General features: G+C 38.2%; 1 protein-coding gene across 2 annotated transcripts in view; it reads right to left on the bottom strand.

Moving 5' to 3' along the window:
• Positions 1-23,309, bottom strand: part of BLTP1 (bridge-like lipid transfer protein family member 1) — a 156,150-nt gene that overhangs the window by 25,591 nt on the left and 107,250 nt on the right. Inside the window, exons 57-72 of one of the 2 annotated variants that reach the window (XM_070415150.1) lie at positions 22,733-22,901; positions 20,791-21,002; positions 19,254-19,452; positions 15,479-15,538; positions 14,101-14,327; positions 13,156-13,356; positions 12,836-12,966; positions 11,472-11,595; positions 9,398-9,507; positions 8,388-8,478; positions 7,445-7,507; positions 5,140-5,378; positions 4,366-4,584; positions 2,727-2,904; positions 1,994-2,189; positions 133-294 (exon numbers count right to left, since the gene is read on the bottom strand). In XM_070415150.1, coding sequence (XP_070271251.1) covers positions 133-294; positions 1,994-2,189; positions 2,727-2,904; positions 4,366-4,584; positions 5,140-5,378; positions 7,445-7,507; positions 8,388-8,478; positions 9,398-9,507; positions 11,472-11,595; positions 12,836-12,966; positions 13,156-13,356; positions 14,101-14,327; positions 15,479-15,538; positions 19,254-19,452; positions 20,791-21,002; positions 22,733-22,901 — 2,581 coding nt within the window. The remainder of the gene's footprint in view (positions 1-132; positions 295-1,993; positions 2,190-2,726; positions 2,905-4,365; positions 4,585-5,139; positions 5,379-7,444; positions 7,508-8,387; positions 8,479-9,397; positions 9,508-11,471; positions 11,596-12,835; positions 12,967-13,155; positions 13,357-14,100; positions 14,328-15,478; positions 15,539-19,253; positions 19,453-20,790; positions 21,003-22,732; positions 22,902-23,309) is intronic. The other variant, XM_070415151.1, reaches the window with a different exon arrangement.

Below are 23,309 nucleotides of genomic sequence, written 5' to 3'. Positions count from 1 at the left end.
GCTCTTTCTCAATTCTATAATTCTATTATATTACCACTGAATATATTATAATGCCATTATAAAATCCTTCTAAGTACTAGGATCCCAAAGTGAATTATGATAGAAAAGTAAATCCCTAAGGAGGATACTCACTTGTGTAATTCCTCTCAATTGGTGTGATTGGGATAGTTTCCAGAGCCTTTTCTAGAAAGTCTAACAGGCAGGGACTGATCACCATTTCCTCTGGCAGTGACTGAAGTGCTACCCAGGCATATAACTTGGCTGTTTTGATTCCTCCACTTCCTTTTCCTTTGGCTAGAATATTGACAAATGTGAGTTGAATTTAATAAAACAATATGATAATTTTGTGAGACATTCGAAATAAATGACTGTTTAATCAGGTGAAGCACCTTATACATAAAACTGTACACGAATGTAATAAAGAGAACAGGTTGATAGAAATGATATATTAATGTTGGAATACAAAGATGACTAATGATGTAAGTAACACAAGTTATTCCTACTTGCTCTAGCTTACAAAGTTTGGTTCAGCTTTTCAAGTTTATACTTTGCTGAATTTCTCATTAGCATTATTTTGTCCACTTAAGAAGATACAGAGAACTCAGACAATATTTTGTGGCAAGTGAAGAAAAAGTCATTATTTTCAGGCTTCCCTATGTTCTTGCTGTCCTCAGCTTGCACGTATTTACAATGCTTCCCTACATGGGTTGCCATCTCTTTCCTTCTACCTAATTAAATATTTCCACATCAGTAAAATGAGTATAACAGCTATCTCAGACTTTGCTAACTTTGGCTTAGGTTTCCAACTCCAACATATATTCGTTTTGTAAACCTAGGAAAGAAATTCAACTTCTATAAGCCTTAACTTTCCTTATTTATCAAATGGGAATAATCATCTCTCTCCTGCACATAGTGGACTTAGCTGTGCCTTGTCAACTGAAAATGGTAGAAAACGAATGCATTATTATCATGATTACTAGCTATTGTAAACGATTTATATATCAAGTTCCATCTCCCAAATGAAACTGTTTCAAATAATTACAATCCAGCCTGACATTCCCCATTTTAGAAATCCTATTCAGGGAAGGTGGTATTCACGTGGTGTGATACCCAGATTCCAAAATAGCTTCCAACGGTCCTGGCCCCCCAGCACTCATGCCCCTGTATGGTTCCCTCCCTCACTGAGCAGAGCTGAGCTGTAGGATCAATAGACATTGTGGAAGGAAGGATATCCAACTTCTGAGGCTAAGCCATAAGAGATGGAGCTGCTTCAGCCATGTTCTCTTTGTGATCGCTGCTTTTGAAGGATGCCAGCTGCCCTGCCAGGAGAACACACCAGGAGACCAGCGGGGAGACCTATGGGGTAGAACTAAGGCACAGTGTGCCTACCATGTGCAGTGGGACATTACGGAAGCAGATGCTCAAGACCCAGCTAAGCATTCAGATGACATAGCCCTTGCCAACATCTTGACAGCAACTTTGTAAAGATCTATCAGGCCAAACTGAATCTGTGGTGTAAAAGGCTGTTGTTTCCAAGTCACTCGGCTTTGTCTGCAGCGATGATGGGACTTTCTTGCCAGTCATTAACGTTTGAGATTAGAAGCCAACAAGTTTGGGTAATATGTTACACAATAATAGATAATAATGTGGTCAAGCTCAGTATACTCAATCTTGTGTAAGTCTGTTTCCATCCAGATCATCAGCTCCCAAACTGGACTTACAACTTTTTCTAAATATGCATAGATCTAAAAAAAATTAAGTATTTGGTATATTAAGTTTATTTTAACAGTGGATATTTTAAGGTAATAACAATTTTAAAAACTGCCCAAAGTAGTTGGCTTACAGTTCCATCTATAAATTTTGTAGTCATTATTAAGTCTATTTCCTCTTTTCTTAAACATGTGAATTTGAAAGTCTCAATAGAGCAAGTAGGTGATAACTAAACATTAAGCTATGAAAAAAAGTAAAAGTCAAGTTCATTTTTCTTCAATACCTGAGGGAATAGGTGGGGGCTGGGGAGGAAGTAAGGTGTTAGTCTTGCTCTGGATAGTGCAAGATAAAGGAGGAGGAGAGGCGGCACTATCTTTCATACCAGAAAGCTTGGACTCTTTAGAGAGTGTTCTTGGCAGGGAAGACCCTCGGGAGGCATTAGGTGATTCAGTCTTTAGTGTCTTGGAGTTGTAATGCAACTGTATTGAAAAAAACAACAACAACAACAGACTTTCAAAGATAAAATTATGCAGATGAGAATAAACAAGAAATGCAGGAAAATGTGCAGAATGAACATGGGCCCAGGAGTCAGAAGACCCAGGTCCTGTGTTTACAAGCTAGCTCTGTGACCATGACACGTTTTTAGCTTTCTTCCATTTTCAAAACTAAAAAGGCCACCCCAGATAATATTTTAAGTTATTTCTAGCTTAACATTATAGGATTCTGTGATTCTAGAATCTAAAAAACAGTTGTTTAATAAAGTTGCACTAGACAAGCTTTAGCAAACATGTTATGAATATCAATGTATGGAAAATAAAATTAACTTCTTTCTGCCCAACTTTTGTGGTGAAATCTGTCTAAAGAAAGTGACAGCCTGCACTTCAGATGTTCACAGGCTAGAGAAAAACCTTGGAAAAGCTCAGCTTCATATAGCTGGTGAAGGAAGTGCATGTCTGGTAGAAAATAAACACAGGTACTAATAACCTCATCCCACACCCTAGACATGAAGTTTGTACCTTTACATCGACTCCAGGGATGTAAAAGACTGTTGTTTCCAAATCACTCGGCTTTGTCTGCAGCGATGATGGGACTTTCTTGCCAGTCATTAAATGGGTGGTAGAAGCATAATTAGTTTGAAACTTCTTTTTTGAAGGAGAATCTTGATCTAAACTCCTGGAACTTCTATCATAACTTCTATAAACAAAAAATGTTTATCTTTTTTTAAAAAATGACATTTCTCTCCTTTCCTTTTGTTTAAAATCAAACTCTTGTTTATATAGTAAATGGAATGTCATCCCTCATTAAAGCTGAGAAAGTAAAGCTGCTCAGTGTCTCCAGCTACAGCAGCCAATGCCTTGCACAGTAATGTTTCTGCTCTATGATCCCTAATACATAGCACCGTTACCTTTACTCTCACCTAAGGTTGTGACTGTCACATGAACACAGTAGGTTGAACCAAATGAAATTGCCCTTTACAGAGGTAAAACCAGTGGAATACCAGCAAGTTATTGTGGTTCAACCCAAAATAAATAAAGTCACCTTTTATCATCACTACTACTTTTGTAAGAACTTAACTTTGTATCTTATAATTTTATAAAAGCCTCCTTAAGCAAATAGACCATTTAAAGACCTCTTATTATAGAACATTTCAAACATAAGAAAAGTAAACAGATGGTATAATGAATCCACTATCCTTCTCTCAGCTTCAAGGACTATCAGCATCCGCCCTCTGGTGCTATCTAACTTCCCACCCACCCACCCACACAATCATTATTATCTTCTTATAATCCTCTGAGAGATTAGGAGAGAAAAGCAAAACAAAAAATCAAAGAAAAAATAATCTAACATCAAGCCTGTTTACAGCACTATTTACTCACTGAATGACACAAATGGTAAAGCTGCAGTTATACCCTGGACAGCACCCCAGCACATAGAGGCCCTTTGTGCAACTAATCCAGTCTTTCTTACATCTTTATGACTTCATCAAAACTCTCAATAACCAAACATTCCTGAGCACTACACTGCTCTCTAAAGTACAAGCATGCCCAATACAAGGAGAGAGAACAACCAAGAAATTCAAACTTGTTTAAAGGAGAATTTCAAAGATATAACTATTTTAACTAAAGAATTTTCTAGAATCTAAATCAGACATCCATTTCTAGTTGCCAAATAATATTATACACTTGACTAAAGAAATAGTATACTATACAAATAACCACTCACACATCTTAAGTATGATTAAATCAATTTCAATCTGCATTTTGGGATGTGGGGGAGGGGGAGTTTGTTTATACTACACTAGAGGCTTGGTGCATGGGATTCATGCACTGGTGGGGGGGCGTGGCCTGTGGGGATTGGCCCACTGTGGGAACGCCACTCATCCGGGTTAGCTGAGTGGCTGTGGACCCGCCCTCTGAGCAGCTCCTCCTGCAACTGCTCATCCCAGTCAGCTGAGTGGTGCTCCCACTGTGGGAGTGCACTGACCACCAGGGGGCAACTCCTATGTTGAGCGTCTGCCCCCTGGTGGTCAGTGCGCATCATAGTGACTGGTCGACCGGTAGTTCTGCCATTCGGTTGCTGGGCTTTTATTATATGGGATAAATAGTATTTCTAACAACCGAAATTACATGTACCCTCATCTGATCAGTTTCTTACCTCCTCAAGCTTATATCATCATGTTCTTGTAGGAGGGTGGTTGGGTGAAGCACACATTTTCCACTATCAATTTCAACCCGTATGTCAAGTTCAAAGTCGATATTTCTCTCAGTAGCTGTGCCATTGAGGCTCCGGTTGACGGGAGCTGTGGGCCAACGTTCTGTGAACAGCTGGTGAACAGCAGCAAAGCCTGTGGCTTTTTTACGAGACGTATGTCTGCTGAAAGAACAACTGATCATCACACTGCAGTGAAGTGGGAAGAGTTTTTAACAAACTACTCTTCTACATGCAATGTGAACAACGGTCTGCATATAAATTATACTGATAGTTTATAAATTCACACAAAATACTCAACCAGCTCATACTAACTGAAGTTTTTCTTAAGTGTATCGGAGTCACATTTTATTCAACAATTATGCTCTGAGAGCTATTACTATGTGCCCGGTCGTGTGTTGGGTTCCGAGGGCACAGGCACAATCACTGGTGTGGAGGAGGCAAAATATGAGTGAGTGCACCACACTCTACATTTGGGAGGAGATGGAATTTTGCAAATCTTCTCAGATTTTATTAAAAGGCAGAATTATAGGAAAAGAAAAAAATGCCATACAGAGCTTAACTACATTAGTAAACTATGGCCATGTCTCTTAGTCTGACTCCGTTAGGCACATTAATATGTTTTTCTGTGAAAGTAAACAGTTATATATAATGCTTTAAGCTCGGTCCTAAATTCAGAAATGCTACCCCCAAGGATCTTAACACAAAAAGGCTACTCACGAGGGTTTCCTGTAAATATAAAACCTTTCTCTCTCATGCTCTTCATCCTTTTCATCCTTCTCGGAATCTTCGCTTGTAGATGACAAACTGTCATCCCGTCGGCTGTCTTCAGATTGGAAAGTAACACCTGGAGTTTTGGGAGAACTGAACACGGAATGGGACCCTTCACTGGCGGATGAGTAATGGGAGGGACCATCGACGGTGACTGACAAAAGGTCCAGTTCTGTCTCCTCTGGAAACTGATTGTAAAAAGAGGAAACATGAATCAGGTTCACATTATGAATCTCTTCTCGATTAAAAAAGAAAAAGACATGTGTAAGCATTTAAAAATAGTCTCAGAGTCAAATTTCCTCACTCTGAATGGAAAGAAAGGTCAGATTTATGATCTTATGAAATGGTGCAGCAAGGAAGGAAGCATAAGATCAAACCACAGAAAGTCACACCACTGACATACTAAACACTAGAGTGAAACTTCACTCAGATAAACATATATCATATTAATTAGTACAAAGCGAAAGTTAAACATGCTGTGGAGACAAGGAAGCAATGATCAGCCATAATCATAAGGCAAGAGGGCAGTAGTGATGGCAGAGATGCGTTCTCATGTAGTTAAATCCCTTGTAGGGAATTTTGCTGGGTACATCCTGTACAAATGAGTCCCAAATGGTTGACAAAAACAAATAGCTTCAGATATAAACACATTAATCAGTTAAACTTAAGATTGCTATTATATATTAGGGTGACTAGATACCCTGACACTAATTAAAGACTGCACCCTGTGGCTATTGCATTTAAGTAGGTCAAAGAAACAGCAAAACCTCCTATGACCTACTTCAATTCCCAATTTGGAGAGTTGCTTGACTATCCTTTGAGAATTGATAAGCCTCTATCAAGTGTAATGTGCAAGATTTGAGCAATTTATTGCTGCTACTATATTAGATACCTAGTGAAATTCAAATTACCTATTTCACAATTCTAAACATTTGCAGAATTCAGCTTTTGTTCACTCTTTACTATATACATGTTATTGATTAAATATATAAATTCAGATTTTATCATTAAATACTTTAAAATCTTTTAAACTATAGTAAAAATTTATATGGATAAATATCCCTTTGTTTTATATTTATTTTCTATTTAACCATGCCTAATGATCTATTTTGTAATTGTATATACTGTTTTTTATAAACAGCATACACTGCTATTTAAAAATAGGACTTGAATCAATTCAAATATTAATGTATTTAAGACTCAATCATTTCCCAATATATGCATATGTTAAATCATTAGACTGTACACGTACAGCTAATATGTCATATGTCAATTATATCCATTTTAAAATGTTGGGCAGGAAAAAATATCAAATTAATTAGTAGATTCCATTAAATTCACTGTAAATGATTTATTTCCAAGATCATTTTTTGAAAAAGGGCATGTTTACCAAGCTCACTGTATTACAATCCAGTGGTTCTAAAACAAAATTCAGTTTAACTAAATTCAGTGGAACTATGGGATATATATTGAAACTCTAGTATAAACGGTCAGGAAAGGGAAACAAAATATATGTGGGCTAAGTGCCAGTTTTTTAAAGTAACTTGATGGAAATTTCTAAACAAAGGTTCATATAACTGGTATGTAGGCACATTTTTTAAATTCAATTTTACTTTTATGACATGTTTAGGTAAAATATCTGGCTCATAAAGGGGAGCTATGGGGGAAAAAAGAGGAACAACTGTAATAATCTGAACAATAAAGATTTAATTTTAAAAAATGTGAATTTGACTTATAAATTATGACTACATCATACATTTTCCATACTGTTTTGAGCATAAGAATAATTTTCTAGATTGTTTGTATACATTTTTTATACCAATGACTCAAAAGAAGTAACATTGATTGATTAATTTGTTTTTCTGAGATAAATTTGATTTTAGTTAAAATAGTTAACTATATTTTTTAAAGAAAATATTCATTTTGTAGTTTAATGTGGGAAAAGGAGATTCACTTGGGGATTAGCAAATAACGGTAATAAAATTGCATTTTTTGGTTTACAATTTGGTTGAGTTGATTCAGTAAGTTGACTTAGCCTTTTAATTTTGAAGATTAAATAATTAATGTTAAACTATAAAGTATAAAACTAAAATATATTTATGCAAGAGCTTATTAACTTAGACAATCTTAAACCTTTATGTAAAATATTTCTGATGTCTGAGTTTAGTATGGAATGAGAGGAAGGAATTTTGAAAGCAGATTTTCAGGTGGTTAATTCATTTAAAGCAGAATTTATGTTGTTCTTAAGAAGTACCTGAAAATACCCTTCCCCGGGAGGGCTGGACTGCGGTGTGCTTCCCCATACTGTTTTTTTCAACTTAAAATAATAAGAAATGTATAAAAACTCACACAAAATAAAAAACAATGGTTTAAAAGTAAACAAATATACAAAAAAACAAAACAAACATTTTTAATATGCTATGAAATTAGAATATTACTTTGAAGCTGACGTCTTCATTTCTGGTTTCTGCTATTATCTCTCTACTAGAGGCTGGGTGCACAAAATTTGTGCAAGGAGGCGGGGGGGGAGTTCCCCCTCAGCCCAGCCTGCACCCTCTCCAATCCAGGACCCCTCAGGGGATGTCCAACTGCTGGTTTATGTCCTCAGGATCAGGCCTAAACCGGCAGTTGGACATCCCTCTCACAATCCGGGACCACTGGCTCCTAATTGCTCACCTGCCTGCCTGCCTGATCTCCCCTAACTGCCCCCCCACCCCCGCTGGCCTAGTCACCCGCAACTGCACCCCTGCAGGCCTGGTCGCCTCACGCAGCCTGCTGCTCAGTCGTTTGGTCATCCCTCACTAACCCCCCTGCCAGCCTAGTCGCCCCTTACAGCCTGTTCAGTTGTCTGTTCGGTTGCGATGGTTGCTTAGGCTTTTATTATTTTAGATATACACTTAAATATATAAATAATAAAATACATAAAGTATAAACATTCCACATTTACATTTGTGAATAAGACCTAGTTTAGTATGGATTTGCAATTGAAAGAAAAACTATTCAACATTTCTACCTAAGAGCAAGCAGCTGGGACCTTTATTCTACATGCAAAACACTGCACCCGGGCAGTGCCTTGCTGTTTGGTAATGTACAGACGCTTCAACAGTCACAGGTAGGAATCAACACTTTAAAATTGTCTGGCTACTATAGTTTGTAATTATCAGCACTGTGTATCTAATCAGGAATGCCTCTCTTACTGTGTCTTGGATATTGAACGTTACTCTGGGCCCAGGAGATGCTGCATCCACACGGATTTCTGGAAGCTCCTCAGTCTCTCCTACTCGAGAACTGCAAGTGAAATAGAAAGTTATAAAACATTAACATTCTGTGTGTTTTTTTAAAAAGCTGGATTTATAAAAGTCTTATTAATAACGTTATGTTCTATTTCTAAATATTTACCTTACTCAAGGATTCAACTTTTGGTATTGCATTTCTTAACCTTTAGCATCCCATAAAAAAAAGTCTATGTTTTGTTGTCACAAATTTTCTAAAACTAAACCATACAGAAAAGAATTTAAAATTTTTACTTTATAGTGCTTATTTACTAGTAAAACACTATTTTTCTTCAATATGTAAAATTTTCCATTCTTTCACATGCTAAATGTGTGTGAACTCAAACATTTTCTAAAATGACAAACTTAGAGCAGCAGCTACTAATGGGCACATTTTCACTTCTTTTGATAGTCTGTAAGTTTATATGTATACTTGTCTAAAAAGCAATGTACTTGCCATAACCGGTTTGGCTCAGTGGATAGAGCATCGGCCTGCAGACTGAAAGGTCCCAGGTTCGATTCCGGTCAAGGGCATGTACCTTGGTTGCAGGCACATCCCCAGTAGGGGGTGTGCAGGAGGCAGCTGATTGATGTTTCTCTCTCATCAATGTTTCTAACTCTCTGTCCCTATCCCTTCCTCTCTGTAAAAAATCAATAAAATATATTTTAATAAATAAATAAATAAATAAAATAAAAAGCAATGTACTTCATTCCTGGAAAGCCCACCATGGTTGTGGCACAAATGTGATAAGAAAATTCCTTAAATAAACTTCTTAGTTTGACAGTATCCAGTATTACTGGTATTTGACTAATTATGTCCAGTTTTGCTATCATAATTTTGTAATTCCCACTATTAGAACACAGCAGATAAATAATGAACCTTGGCAAAGAAGTCAGAAGTTACCATTTGGTTTGTTGGCTGGAATAGACATTACCTTGCCCTTTCCATTCGCTTAAGAGGTGGTCTTCCAGAAGCCGAAATGGTCTTCGATCGGTTGTAACTCGGTTTGTAACCCAATCCCCACTTATCCTTCAGGGAAGCAGCCTAATGAAATGAGAGAGAAAAAAGGGTGACTGTAAACTACTATAAACCAGTTAGCTGTATCCACAGGTCAATGGCAAGTGACTTTAAATGTCACTTAACAATGTAAATGAATCAAAGCAGAGCATGAGGCAGCTACTTTAGTCCTCATGTCCCTTAGGAGAGCTAGGAAATATTAGCTCCAGCTGGCCTGAGAGAAAAAAGAAAACGATTGGGAGAGGGGGTAAGGGGTACAGAAACAGAATGAGAAGAAAGGAAACAATTAAAAAGAAAAGAAAAAAGGAAATGAGGATTACAAGGAAAGAGGAAAAGAACACCATTCATCTCAAGTACCACCCAGGGCTCCTGCGACACGATTCTGTGACAAGACACTATGGCAAAGGAAAGGAAGTGGTGATTTGGCACTCTCCTTGCCTCCAAATCCCTCTTCTCCCAATGAGTGACAGGGGCTAGATATGAAAAGGATTCCTATACAGCGATGGGTAATGCAAGAAGACTTGCTGGGAAGTGAGGGGGAAACGCCAAGGGAGACATGTGTTCACATGTTTCATTCATTTCCCTAATCCTCTCTACCTAGTTTTATTTTCAATTACCAAGTATAAGCTACCTTATAAATACTATGCAAACATATTTTAATTATACAGTGGGGCCTTGACTTACGAGTTTAATTCGTTCCGTGACGGAGCTCGTAACTCTAATTACTCGTATGTCAAATCACTGTGACGTTCGCTGCGCTAACTAGTGGTGAGGTATCTGAAGCTGGCTCATAACCCGAATTTTAGCTCGCAACCCGAATTTTAGCTCGCAACTCAGAGCAAAAAATTGGCTGAGAGACTGTTCGTATCTTGAAAAACTCATTAGTCGGGACACTTATAAGTCAAGGCCCCGTTGTATTGTATGATTATTAGGTACATAACAGCAAAAATTTTAAATACAGAATTATGCATTATAGATTATCACTACCCATTTATTAGTAACAGAAGCCAGTGATGAATAAAACTCAAATTGGATTTTATCTTTAATTTAAGTCAATAATTTAGAACAGTATTCAAACTAGGTTGCCTGGGACCCAGGGGTTGAACAAGGGAAGAAAGTTCAAGCCAATAAATGATGGATCTTTGTGCCTTTCCCCCTTCCTCTGATTCAGCAACTGTGATTTGATCTCTTTGTATGTAGTGGGGTGCCATCCAAAACCTTATTCTGGTAAAAAAAAAAAAAAAAAAAAAAAAAGGAGGGTTCTGCTATTCATTAAAAAAATGGTTAAGAACCCATTTATCTTTTTTTAAAAAGTAAATCTTCCATTAACCAGACCACCTTGACCCAAAGCAACCTACCTCCATTTGAATAAGTTTTAGAATTATTTCCTATTATATGTGTACAGCATATCTATGTATTTCTTTCAATTATTCAGCAATTGAACTAAATCCCAGAAAATGTAAGTAGTGGATTCAAAGATAAATAACTTGTTCTTTAAGCAACTCAAACTCTAATAAAGGCAACTATACAAGCAAATGATAAAGTCAGCTGTGGGGAATGAGATAGGGTAGAATGGACATCTCAAAGACTTCACATTTGAAGTGGAGACTAAAGAGAAAGTTGACTTCATGAAAGGCAAAAAGAATATGGTGACTAAGGGTACAGACTGCAGAGTCCCACTGTTGGGTTTGATTCTTGCTCCATGGGAATTGCTGGTGTATAACCTTGGTCAATTACTTGACCTCTCTCTATCTCAGTTTCCTCATCTTTAAAATGGGGAAAATGCTACAAGCTCCTCATAGAGTGGCTGTAAGGACTTAATGGGTTGTTAAACATAAAGTGCTATAAACAGTGCCTGCTACAGAGTAGTTGGAAGATGTACAAACCAGCAATGGAGGAAGAAAGAGAACAATAAAAGTCTCATCAGAAAGTCTCCTAAATTAAAAAGAAAATGTCTACTTTAATAAAATTCTTGGTAAATTCTGACTCACTCGCATACTGGACCTCCGTAACTTTTTACGAACATCTCTTCGAATGTCATTCACAGCAACAGATTCTAATTGTTGGTAACGTTGAATTTCTTGGTTTATGGTTCCTTCACTTGCACCTAATTTTCTGGATGCAAAAGAAATATGGCAATGAATATAAAGAAGTTACAAAGTAAGATGATTTTCACTTACTCCTTTTTTATTCTTTCACTTTTCAGAATATCAAAGATTATGTATGAACAAGCCAAAATCCCCCATGAAGTTAACACTCATACCAAGCAAACTATAACAAAGTTCATCCAATGTGTTGGGAAATGGTCTTACTCATTTCTGTATTGAGAGTCTCTTTGACCATCTTACGAAAGCTGTGGATCCACTCTGCAGAAGAATGCCTATATGTAAAATTCTACCTATAATTTAAGCCTTAAGTAAGATTTTAGGAGAGGAAGTATGTATTTGCTTCAAGCCATTTTCTCCCCGAGAACAAAACTCAAACTATAATGTGAGTCAACAGGAAAATGTGAATCACTGTATCATAACTAACTGGCATACAAGTTCTTAGGTAATACCTTTCACTGTACAAAAATGCATAGGTTTGTATAAAGTCCTTCAATGCAAAAAACAACAGCAACACAGCTACAGGTGTACAAAGATTAGAAAAGATGACGCATGAATATCACCTTTGGAAAAACAAAAATTTCAAAGTTTTCCAAGAAGAAAAGTCTTATAGAGAAAGTATTAGTACCATCCAGCAGGCCACAGCTACAGAAAATAAATTACTACCATGTACTCCCTACTCTTGACTTACCCCACACCCACCTCAGACCTAGAGAAACACTAATGCAGGCAGGCAAAACAAGCATGCACTTTTGAGTTCAGACCACACAAGTTCAAATTCTAATGCTTATCTCCCCCTAGCCTGCTTTCTCAACTAGAAAGTTAAGATAATGCCATCTAACCTCAAGAAATGCAGTGGAGATTAAACTGAGATAACATGTCAAATGCTCAATTTGTTTCCCCTTTCAAAAATCTGAATTTCTGAAATACTAATGCATATATTTATATAGGCATGTGAAGATACGTGTAAGTGTACATGTACATGTAGAGATACATATATGTGATATGAAGTCCGTCATAAACTTCTCAGAAATGCGGACCCGAGAAGAGTACCAGACAAGGATTTCAGGCCTAACTTGATCACTAATGGATGCAGGATGTCAGGCAAACTGCCACACTTCCCTGGCCTTGCTCATCTCATTTATAAACTAAAAGAGTTGTACTGGTCCACACAATCTCTCTCCACATTTAAAACCTGATGATTCTATCATTAGGGAGGGCTGTATTAAGTGAAAAAGCATGGTACATACTTAAGATCGTCTATGACTTTGGCTTGTTCATTCAGCTCTCTGATATCCACTATTCGCTTCATCATTTTTCTGCCTCTCAGATCTCCAGGCTGGCTACAAGATGCTCCTTGTCTTCGATATTCTACAGCTTCCTGAAAAAATCAAAGCACAAATGTTAGTACCACCCTGTGGTCACATAGCAAATCTACACTATCACAAAAATGACACAAATCAAAGAAGCATGCAAGAATCAAAGGCATCTATATTAAGTATGATGATTGGAATTCTCCAGTGATTGATATCCCTTCATTTTCACAGAAATCTATTTAGTTACCACCTACATTTCCCCATGAGTGAGCTCTGCACACTTTCAAATGGGCCTGGCCTGACTGTGGGGAGCCCCCCTGCTCTGGCTCACACAAATACTCTGCAGGAACAGAATAGCGCTGGTGTGGGGGCGTCAGGCCTAGCAGGTGATTTACAAGTCGCTGCCCAAAGGTGAGCTTGTGGCCATCTCCACTTACTGAACTTCCATCTGAACTCTAAACAATAAACAGTAACATCAATTTTTTAAAAAAAAATGTCTTTCCAAGAACAAAAGTATTTCATGATACAATGGTTAAAAGATAGTTGAAAAATAGTTTAATCAATACCAGAATGAAAGCAGAGACTTTCTTTTTAACTATCAAATAATTTGATACTATAAAATGTACAGTAGAGATAGAAATACATATTTCTAGTTATATATATTCTGTGTGCATGTATATACTTTGCTTTTGAGCTTCATTTTTTAACATCTTTAGTTAGCTATAATTTACATGCATAAAATACACCCATTTCAATTGTACAATTCAGTGGTGTTTAGCATATTTACAAAGTTATGCTCATCACCACAATCTATCAGAATATTTTCACTACCCCCATACAGAACCTTGTAACCATCAGCAGTCTCTTCCAGTCCCCTCAGGAGCCCCCTGAGGCTCCTAGCTTGAAGAAACCACTAATTTACATTCTGTCACTACGGATCTGCTGCACTTTTAATGTTAGTATGTCACCTGTTGGTTAAGGCACAAGTTGGTTGACAGACATTATTATGGAACAAGGAATCAATTAAAAGACATTATTATGACATTAAAAACAATGTTATGAAATGTAGACACAGGAACCACCAGTCCCTTCCTTCCTGCACAATTAGCAATCACAATATAATAAGTAACACTGAGTTAGTAATAGCCCATCTCAAGGTAAGAGCCAGTTGGGAAACGTCCCGCAGTGAGTGTACGTACAGTGTGGACGGTAGGAGACATAGTGTCCACTTCGTCCTCGTCCGACAGGTCACCGATGTTCATGGAGTTCAGATCAGCCATGTCGTCTATGACCTCCTCCCCAGTCAGTGTGGTCAGAGTGTTGCCCAGAGCGTTCAGCCTTTTGCCAATGTTCGGGTCCATATGCACATCAATGCCACACATTTTCCACAGCACATTCAGTGTCCAGGTCCCAGCACTACTGCTCTCTGTGGGAATACAGAAGTGACATTTCTGGGCAGTCTTGAGTATAGCTATTTAAATATTTCTGGAAAAAAGTGGATGATGGCCTATGTAACACCAATGTCTGTCAGAACACGGCCCATGGCACTGAGTCCCCAACCGTCCAGTGTGCATATGTCTCCTTGGGGCAGCACTCACTCCTGGGGACTGTGGATTCCCCCTCTCCACTTCACACGCTTGAGTGAGAACTGGCATGGCCCTCCCTCAGTAGCCAGAATTAATTAGATGATTAGACTGGGTAGGGTCAGTGTTGGAAAAATAAGAACCCTCCCCTAGATTAGTGAGAGCGGTCCTTCCCTGGTGATGAGGGCCCCGGCTGCTGAGCTGCTGGCAGCCTCGCTTCCCGCCACATCAGAAGGGTCCTCAGTGAGAAAACAAAGCGCCCATGGAGAAGACGAGAGCTGGAGTCCTGCTGACATGGATCTTGTTCCCTGCGTCCCTCAACTGATCTGGCTCCTTCTCTTCACCAGACAGCCAGTCCCAAGTTTAACTATGGTCTGCAAATATCCTGCTAATTGGTCCCCCTTTGGGTTAAGTTAGCTTGAGTGGCTTGTTGACACTTATAAACAACAGCCCTAACAAAGACTTTAGTGTGACCTTTCTCTCCACACGTATGTTCACCTCAGTCATCCCCTTTCCTTCTCTAACGTTACTCTGGAAATGTCCTGACCTGTCAGTCCTCTGTCAGTGGGGCCCATCGCCTTGCTGCTCTCTAGGACAATTACTCAGGATGAGCACTGAGGCTAGGCTTGGGTAGGACAAAAGGAACAGTAAGGAAGGAAAGAAATCTACTGACCTCAACAGCTCCCACCCTCTCAACAGTTAAGAGCACTTCAACAGATATCTCCCTTTAGCTTACCCTAATTTATACAAAGCAAAATAATAAAAATTTATACATGCTATCATCTTAGTTAAGACAGCTAATTCCTTCTGTAATTACCTCCTATCTGGTTTCCCAGGGTTTTCGGCTCCCTCTTTCTCCAAAGTGTCCCCTTGACCAGAATAAGTTTAGTTAAAAGATACTCTCACTATTAATATAAAGGCTGAAAGTACATACAGATAAAGGCAGGATTCTCCCTGACACATGTAGTAAAAGTAATTCCAAATATGAACCTACCAGCAGCTGCCTGTCCTGTAGTCCGGGAACACACTTCATAGGTGCCATCAGGAACCACACCTGCACAAAGAGCACCCCAAAATGGTTTGCAACGAAATTACGTTTGTGATAAAATTTTGTATTGTAATTTTTCACCCAAAGAGCATCACCTACATATGAACAGAATCACCGGCTTCTCTAGGTTTCCGTTTCTAATCTGTAGAATGAAGAAGCTGCCTCAAATGATATGTAGTATCTACTTCATATCTCAAAGTATTTTATTCTATAATTTTAAGAATTCAGCTGCAGTTGTGTGTGATTTCCTTATCTGAGTGACAACACCTGGCAGACTCAGATGCTCTAGTTTCTGGGTGCTATGACAATCTGTGCCATCAGGAGTGAATGGCACTTTAAGAATGCAAATGGTTTAAAAAATGACAACTAAGAACTGCCACTTTAGGTCACAGACATGATTTATCAGTCTTGTCTTTTCCTTATGATGTCAAACTCATAAGGTAATAGACCTACCCCGGAACATATCTGATTTGAACTCTGAAACATTTACTACCACTTACGTTAATTGACAATGTCAGCTTCAAAAATGAGGTTAACTAAATCAACAATTTTAAACAGTAAGGGATATACCATCCTTGAAACAACTTTTAAACAAAGTAAAGTCTAAAGACAGAATCAAAATCATTTTACAGTAAGCCTTAATGGAAACCAAATTTCAATCTAAACCTAACAGTATATACATCCATTTTAAATGAAATGTCCTTTGAGATTCACTCTGTATCTAAACTGGTATTCAAATGTTACCCAAATCTGAGTTGTAGGAAAACTTATTTTGGGAGAAAGGGTCTATTTGTTAAGTGACAATTTTTATTATGTAGTTTTCATTTTTAAGATAGCACCAAGGACTTTAAAATCTAAATTACATTTTTCAACCATATGGTACCTGTGCCTCACACATAATTATAAAACAAAAAATAATTAGATCTTGTTTCGGGGTAAAAGATCACCCAATGCACCTTTATAGTCAAGGTCATAATTCAGAGCAAAGAAACCTAGATTACCCTTTCAAATCTAAGAATGCCAGAATGAAAAGGAAACCCTTTAAAATTTGACTAACATAAGAGGCCAAGTGAAAGCAAAAACTAGTAAGTAAAAAAAAAAAAAGGGGGGTGGGGGGTCAGCAGCTCCATGGTTAGAGCGTCAGTCCTCAGACCCAAGGATTGTGGGTTCGATTCCCGGTCAAAGGCACACACCTTGGTTGCAGGTTTGTTCCCATCCCAGGTCAGGGCACATGTAGGAGGCAACCAATCAATGTGTCTCTCTCACATCAATCTTTCTCTTTCTCTCTCTCCCCCCCTCCTTACCTTCCTCCCACTCTCTCTAAAAATCAATGGGAAAAAAAATACCCTCGGGTGAGGATTTAAAAAAGGGGGAGAAGGAGTAAAAAAAACTTTAGAAATTTCTACTTCCAAGAAATGGAGAGAATTTTTAAAATTAAGTTTTAAAAAAAGATTATTTAAATTTATAGAATACAGAGCCATGATGAATTAATATGGGATATGAAGATGTTTAGGAGCAGATCTGAATCCTGAAAGTGAAGGGCAGGAAACCAACTACCAGGGGTGGGCAAACTTTTTGACTCGAGGGCCACAATGGGTTCTTAAACTGGACGGGAGGGCCGGAACAAAAGCATGGATGGAGTGTTTGTGTGAACTAATATAAATTCAAAGTAAACATCATTACATAAAAGGGTACAGTCTTTTTTTTTTTAGTTTTATTCATTTCAAATGGGCCGGATCCGGCCTGAGGGCCGTAGTTTGCCCACAGCTGAACTAGGCTCTTACCCAGGGTTCCTGTGGTCTTTGTGGCAGAGACAAAGTGCCAGGTTGGACCAACGACCATACTCAACCCAAAATGACAATTTCAACTCTCATGAGCGAATGTTACCCAGGTGTTAACAGAGAGCTTGGAGTCTTTCAAACTTCATGATTTATGTAATTTTCTAAGTTCATGTTAATGAAAAGAGTCTAACCTTTACTATCTACTTACGTGGTCCTTTGAACTCTTCCTACATTCTAAAAATTAGATTGGCCATTCTAATTTTACTACATTCTCCCAAAAAAAACAAAAAAAAACCATTATCACCTAGAGAGGAAATTAATTGGATCATTTTTTTTCCAGGGCAGAATTTTATTTTTTTAAATATATTTTATTGATTTTTCTACAGAGAGAAAGGGAGAGGGATAGAGAGCCAGAAAATCGATGAGAGAGAAACAACGATGAGCTGCCTCCTGCACACCGCCCACTGGAGATATTCCCGCAACCAAGGTACATGCCCTTGACCGGAATTGAACCCGGGACCCTTCAGTCCCCAGGTCAACGCTCTATCCACTGAGCCAAACTGCCCAGGGTCCAGGGCAGAATTTTAAAATGATCTGTAAAGCTGCCCAACCAGCATGGTTCAGTGGTTGAGTGTCGACCTATGAACCAGGAAGCCATGATTCAATACCAGGTCAGGGCACATGCCCAGGTTTTGGGCTTGATCCTCAGTAGTGGGCGTGCAGGAGGCAGCCAATCAATGATTCTCCCTGATCACTGATGTTTCTTTCTCTCTCTCTCTCTCTCTCTCTCTCTCTCTCTCTCTCTCATCAATAAAAAAATATTTTTAAAAGAAAGATATCCTAAGGCAGCAGTTCTCAACCTGTGGGTCATGACCATTGGAAAACACATATAGCATATCAGATATTTACATTACGATTCATAACAGAAGCAAAATTACAGTTATGAAGTAGCAACGAAAATAATTTTATGATTGGGGGTCACCACAACATGAGGAACTGTATTAAAGGATTGTGGCATTAGGAAGGTTGAGAACCACTTAATAGCATACTCCTACTGTTCTTATTTCTCTTCCTTATACTCAACTCTTTTTTAAAAAAAATATTACGTTAGTTTATGTAAGTATACTTACTATTAGTAAAAACTACAAAGTCATAAACTAAAAAAAAAAACAGAACTGGAAAGAAGATTTTCTTCCACTGCAGAGGGGGAAAACTGCATAAACAATGGCATACCACCTTCTGAGAAATAATCAAGCATTAATTTTGATTTACAAGATTGGCTGAGGAGTTTTAGTTCTCAACCTTTCATTCTTCAAATAAAATTTACCTTCTTTATTCAGATTAATGATGCTTTAAGATGGTTATAATATTTAAAATGTTAAAATGGATAAAATAAACCCCTAATCTTCAAAATAGCATGTACACACAGCTTTAGCTATTCCCAACCTTGAATGTTATGCAATCGAAGGAATCACACCATTTATGCTCTGTATCCCACAAATCTGGATGTGTGGACTTAATCATGTCGGCATTAATCAAGACAGTCTTCTTGCTTCTAGTTATCTGCAACTGTTCTGTTACATGATGAACTGGATTTTATACTTTCTTTCAAGATCTCCACAGAAGAAAGGTGCTTTATCTGGTCATTTATGAGTCAATTATAGAAAAAATCAGGGAGTGAGCAAACCTTCGAATGCTAAGCCATCAACGAGATTGGCTACCTGGCTTATTCACCAACACTGCTGAAAGTTGTAGTTTTTCACAAAAATGTTCCAATCTTTTAAAAATAGAAATAGCCCTCATTTTACAAAGTCCAATAATATTCCTATATCTGAACATCCTTTACTTTCATAAGTGAAGACATACCAGTAGGTTGTTTTTGTTTTCTCTTTTAATTTTTAGAAACTCTCAAGTTCATACAGAAAATAAAAGACACTCACAGGCATTCATCACTAGATCCCCACGGATTTCTGGCTTCCAGTCATCCCACGATGTTTCAAATCCATCAGCAAAACGGATGCAGAAGTTTTTGAAATGCCCCTTACTAACCAGAGACTCAGAAGAGCAAGCAGTGATGAGAGTGCTTTCAATGGTCAGCACCAAGGCAGAGCCAGTGTCCAGGTCTCCGCTGTGATTGGACTGCAAAATATGTTAAAGAGGAAACAAGACAAAAGGTGACAACTTTTAAATATGGAAATTCTCATAGAATTCCTGGAAACAAAAATCCATAAAGGGGGAAATCCAGAAAGCTTCATTGGAAAGTAGCTTAGAAAGATGCCTAGTTTAAAAATTACTCAAGTGAAATGCATTTCCGTGTGCTTTTTGTTTTAAACTAAATTTGCAAAAGGCTAATTATCTGCTTTTCTATTTCAAGCTTCTGTTTTCATGTGGGAAAAGTTCTTTGCATTCTGACCACCACCCGTGGTGTGTGGGGCCCTCTTGAGTCCATACATCATGTGATTAAAGGTTACCATTCAACTCCTGAGACACAAACATAGCACATGGTGTCAATCCTCAACCCGGAGTTTTTGTTTTGTTTTGTTTTGTTTTTAATATATTTTTATTGATTTCAGAGAGGAAGGGAGGGAGACAGAGATGGAAACATCAATGATAAGAGAGAATCATTGATTGGCTGCCTCCTGCACGCCCCCTACTGGGGATCAAGCCCACAACCCAGCATGTGCCCTTGACCAGAATCGAACGTAGGAACCTTCAGTCCTCAGGCCGACGCTCTATCCACTGAGCCAAACCAGCTAGGGTAACCCAGAGTTTACTAAAAAATAAATTCATTCAACAACTGCTTACAGATTATTTAAGATAAACTATAACAGTAAAATAAAGGCCTCTGTATTTGTTTAATTGCAACTTCTTGGTCTGACAGGGTTTCATAACCTTTTCTCTCTCATGCACATGTGCATGCAAATGTGTGTTCCTGAGAATTAGTCCCAAAAGTTATGAAAACAAAATTCTTGTTGCTTATTGGTCAAGGTCAAAATTAAGAGTTATCAGATGGGCCCTAACCGGTTTGGCTCAGTGGATAGAGCGTCGGCCTGTGGACTGAAAGGTCCCAGGTTCGATTCCGGTCAAGGGCATGTACCTTGGTTGCGGGCACATCCCCAGTAGGGCTTGTGCAGGAGGCAGCTAAATGATGTGTCTCTCTCATCGATGTTTCTAACTCTCTATCCCTCTCCCTTCCTCTCTGTAAAAAATCAATAAAATATATATATAAAAGTTATCAGATGGGAATTAATCTCATCACTATGCTGAGGCACATCAGAGTGCACAAATCTCATGAGATTCGCCTTTAATACTGTAGATGAATGAATAATGGTTGAAGGAGTTCAATCTTACTTGCTGTTTACTAAACTCAAGTTATAAACTGCTCTCCTAAGAAATCTATTGTGATACTCTATATACCTAGAAATGGTAGTAGAGTTGCCTGGTTCTTAGTGTTGGATGAGAACTTGAGTTCCATACCTGTACAGCACTTGTGATAGGCAGGCAAATCCCCAGATCATTCACAGTGAGTTGCAGAAAGAGTGTCCCGAAGGCCTGGGCAGAGGTTTGCTGGATTCCGGGGAGCATATCTACTACTTCCTTTGTAGCCATGTGAATGTCCTTATGTAAAGCCATTCGTTGTTCATTCCAGTTGTCATAGGCAGCCTTATAGTTCAGCCAAAACAGCACAGCTTTCGGTGATTTAGGCAGGGAAGAAAGAAAATTTCTTTAAAAAAACTGTAAAGCTATATGGCAAGTAAACCCCAATAGCTGCAAAATCCCACTAATTAGTAAAAATTATTCCCAGAAAATAGTAGCATTAGGAATGAAAAGGATCTAAGATGATATAGTCAACTTGACAAATGAAACCAAGAAGCAAAAAGCAGACAATTGAAAAATGGCAGAAGGAAGAAGACAATCCAGGTCCATTCATTCATTTACTCATTCATTCAACAAACTGTTTGTGAAATGCCTGTTATGAGCCAGGCACTGGGATGGAAGAAAAAATGAAAGCAGTCACGGTCCCTGACCCTGCAGAGCTTACTGCTACTAATGTTTAAAAATTCCTAGAGGAGAGATGTAGAATACTAGGAGTATACATTGAAAAGATGGATTTTAGAGAAGAGGTCAAAGACATTTGAGTGTGTAGCAAGAATGAATTCTAAGGAAAATCTTCATTGAATGTAGTGCATAGAGGGAACCTAAAGAGGAGATGAAGAAGGAAGGGCCAGAGGAAAAGAAAAAGCAAGTGTCAGTTAGGAACACAGAGTGGAAAGTATTTTAAGGAGTTGTTGAAAGCTGACGAGAGGCTGGTAAGATGAGAAATGAAATAAACAGGTACTGGATCTAGAAAAATAAAATGTTATCCATGACATTACCAAAAGAAATTTTCCAACCAATTGATCTTATCACCAGATAACACCTACCACCAATTTAAATCTTAAACAGCTTGCTAAATGGTTCGTACTTTTAAAACACAGTTCCAACATATTTACCCAATATGCATGATTTAGACCCACTCTATCTGCTCAGCCTTATTTCCATTATTTCCTTTTAGGAAAGCTGCTGCTGTATTTTCTTAGACCTCTGTACTCATATTCCTTCATTCAGGTTCTCTCTCATTTAGCAAATATTTATTTAATTCCTACTATATATGCCATGGACTGTTCTAGACCATTGGATGCAAAGGCAAATAAGACAAGCTTTCGTTTCCTTGTCTCCCTGGTGATCTCTTAACTCCAAGTTGAATCTGAAGAATTGGTGTCTCCTCTAAGCAGTACAGGTGAAGGTAGAGACTCCCTGACCCCCTAGAACAGTGGTTCTCAACTTTCCTAATGCCGCGACCCTTTAATACAGTTCCTCATGTTGTGGTAACCCCAATTTCATTGTTACAAATTGAACATAATTAAAGCACAGTGATTAATCACAAAAACAATATGTAATTATATATGTGTTTCCTGATGGTCTTAGGCGACCCCTGTGAAAGGGTCGTTCCACCCCCAAAGGGGTCGTGACCCACAGGTTGAGAACTCCTGCCCTAGAACATGGATCTCTAACTCTGCTATGAGTCCACTTAGCTCCTCCCACAGGGCTGAGAGTTCCTGGAGGACAGGATACTGTTTTCCATATTCAGATTCCACTTCTAGACAGTACATAATCAATATTTAGAGTATAAGCAAATAAAGACATTAGCAAACCAAATGGGTACATTAGTTACCCAAACTAAAAAACTCAGCATTACAATCCATGTAGAAAGCAAATAACTTTAACAAGTAAAATGACTTTAAAAACTGAAGGGAATAAGCAAGAAACTGTTGGGATACTCTCATTTTAGATTTACACTGGTTAATTACAGTGATTTTTATCTGGTGTCATCCCCAACAGTTCTAAATTCAAGAAAAAAGTCTTGCCTGACTCTCACCTCTGTCAAAGGCCACTGGCTGCGCATACACGATCGGTCTATTCAAGGTAATAAGCACAGCTTCCCTATCTGAAGAGCCACTGATTTCTTCTCGGAGAGCATTTCTTAATCCAATTCTTGTTTTAAAATAAGCAACTTGATGAAAATCAGAACCAGCTTCCTCATAAACCTAAATTAAAAGTTCAATAAAATCAAATAATGGAAAGTGTTTTAATAAAAGAAACTAAAGGTTTTAACATCATTAATGGTATTGTGCACCAAAACAACTATAGTATATTTTTCTCAATTTCATGCACCAATAATATATACCTTATGTTATACCACAAACACCTGAAATCAATATAAAATATGAATGGGTATTTAAGAACTAAATGGAGTCGAAACCGGTTTGGCTCAGTGGATAGAGCGTCGACCTGCGGACTGAAAGGTCCCAGGTTCAATTCCGGCCAAGGGCATGTACCTGGGTTGCGGGCACATCCCCAGTGGGAGATGTGCAGGAGGCAGCTGATCAATGTTTCTAACTCTCTATCTCTCTCCCTTCCTCTCTGTAAAAAATCAATAAAATATATTTTTTAAA

This window comes from Myotis yumanensis, unplaced genomic scaffold, assembly GCF_028538775.1.
Source record: "Myotis yumanensis isolate MYYU_CA2020_CCGP unplaced genomic scaffold, mMyoYum1.0.hap1 SCAF_5, whole genome shotgun sequence".
Lineage (NCBI taxonomy): Eukaryota > Metazoa > Chordata > Mammalia > Chiroptera > Vespertilionidae > Myotis > Myotis yumanensis.
This window is presented reverse-complemented; position numbering and strand designations above follow the sequence as displayed.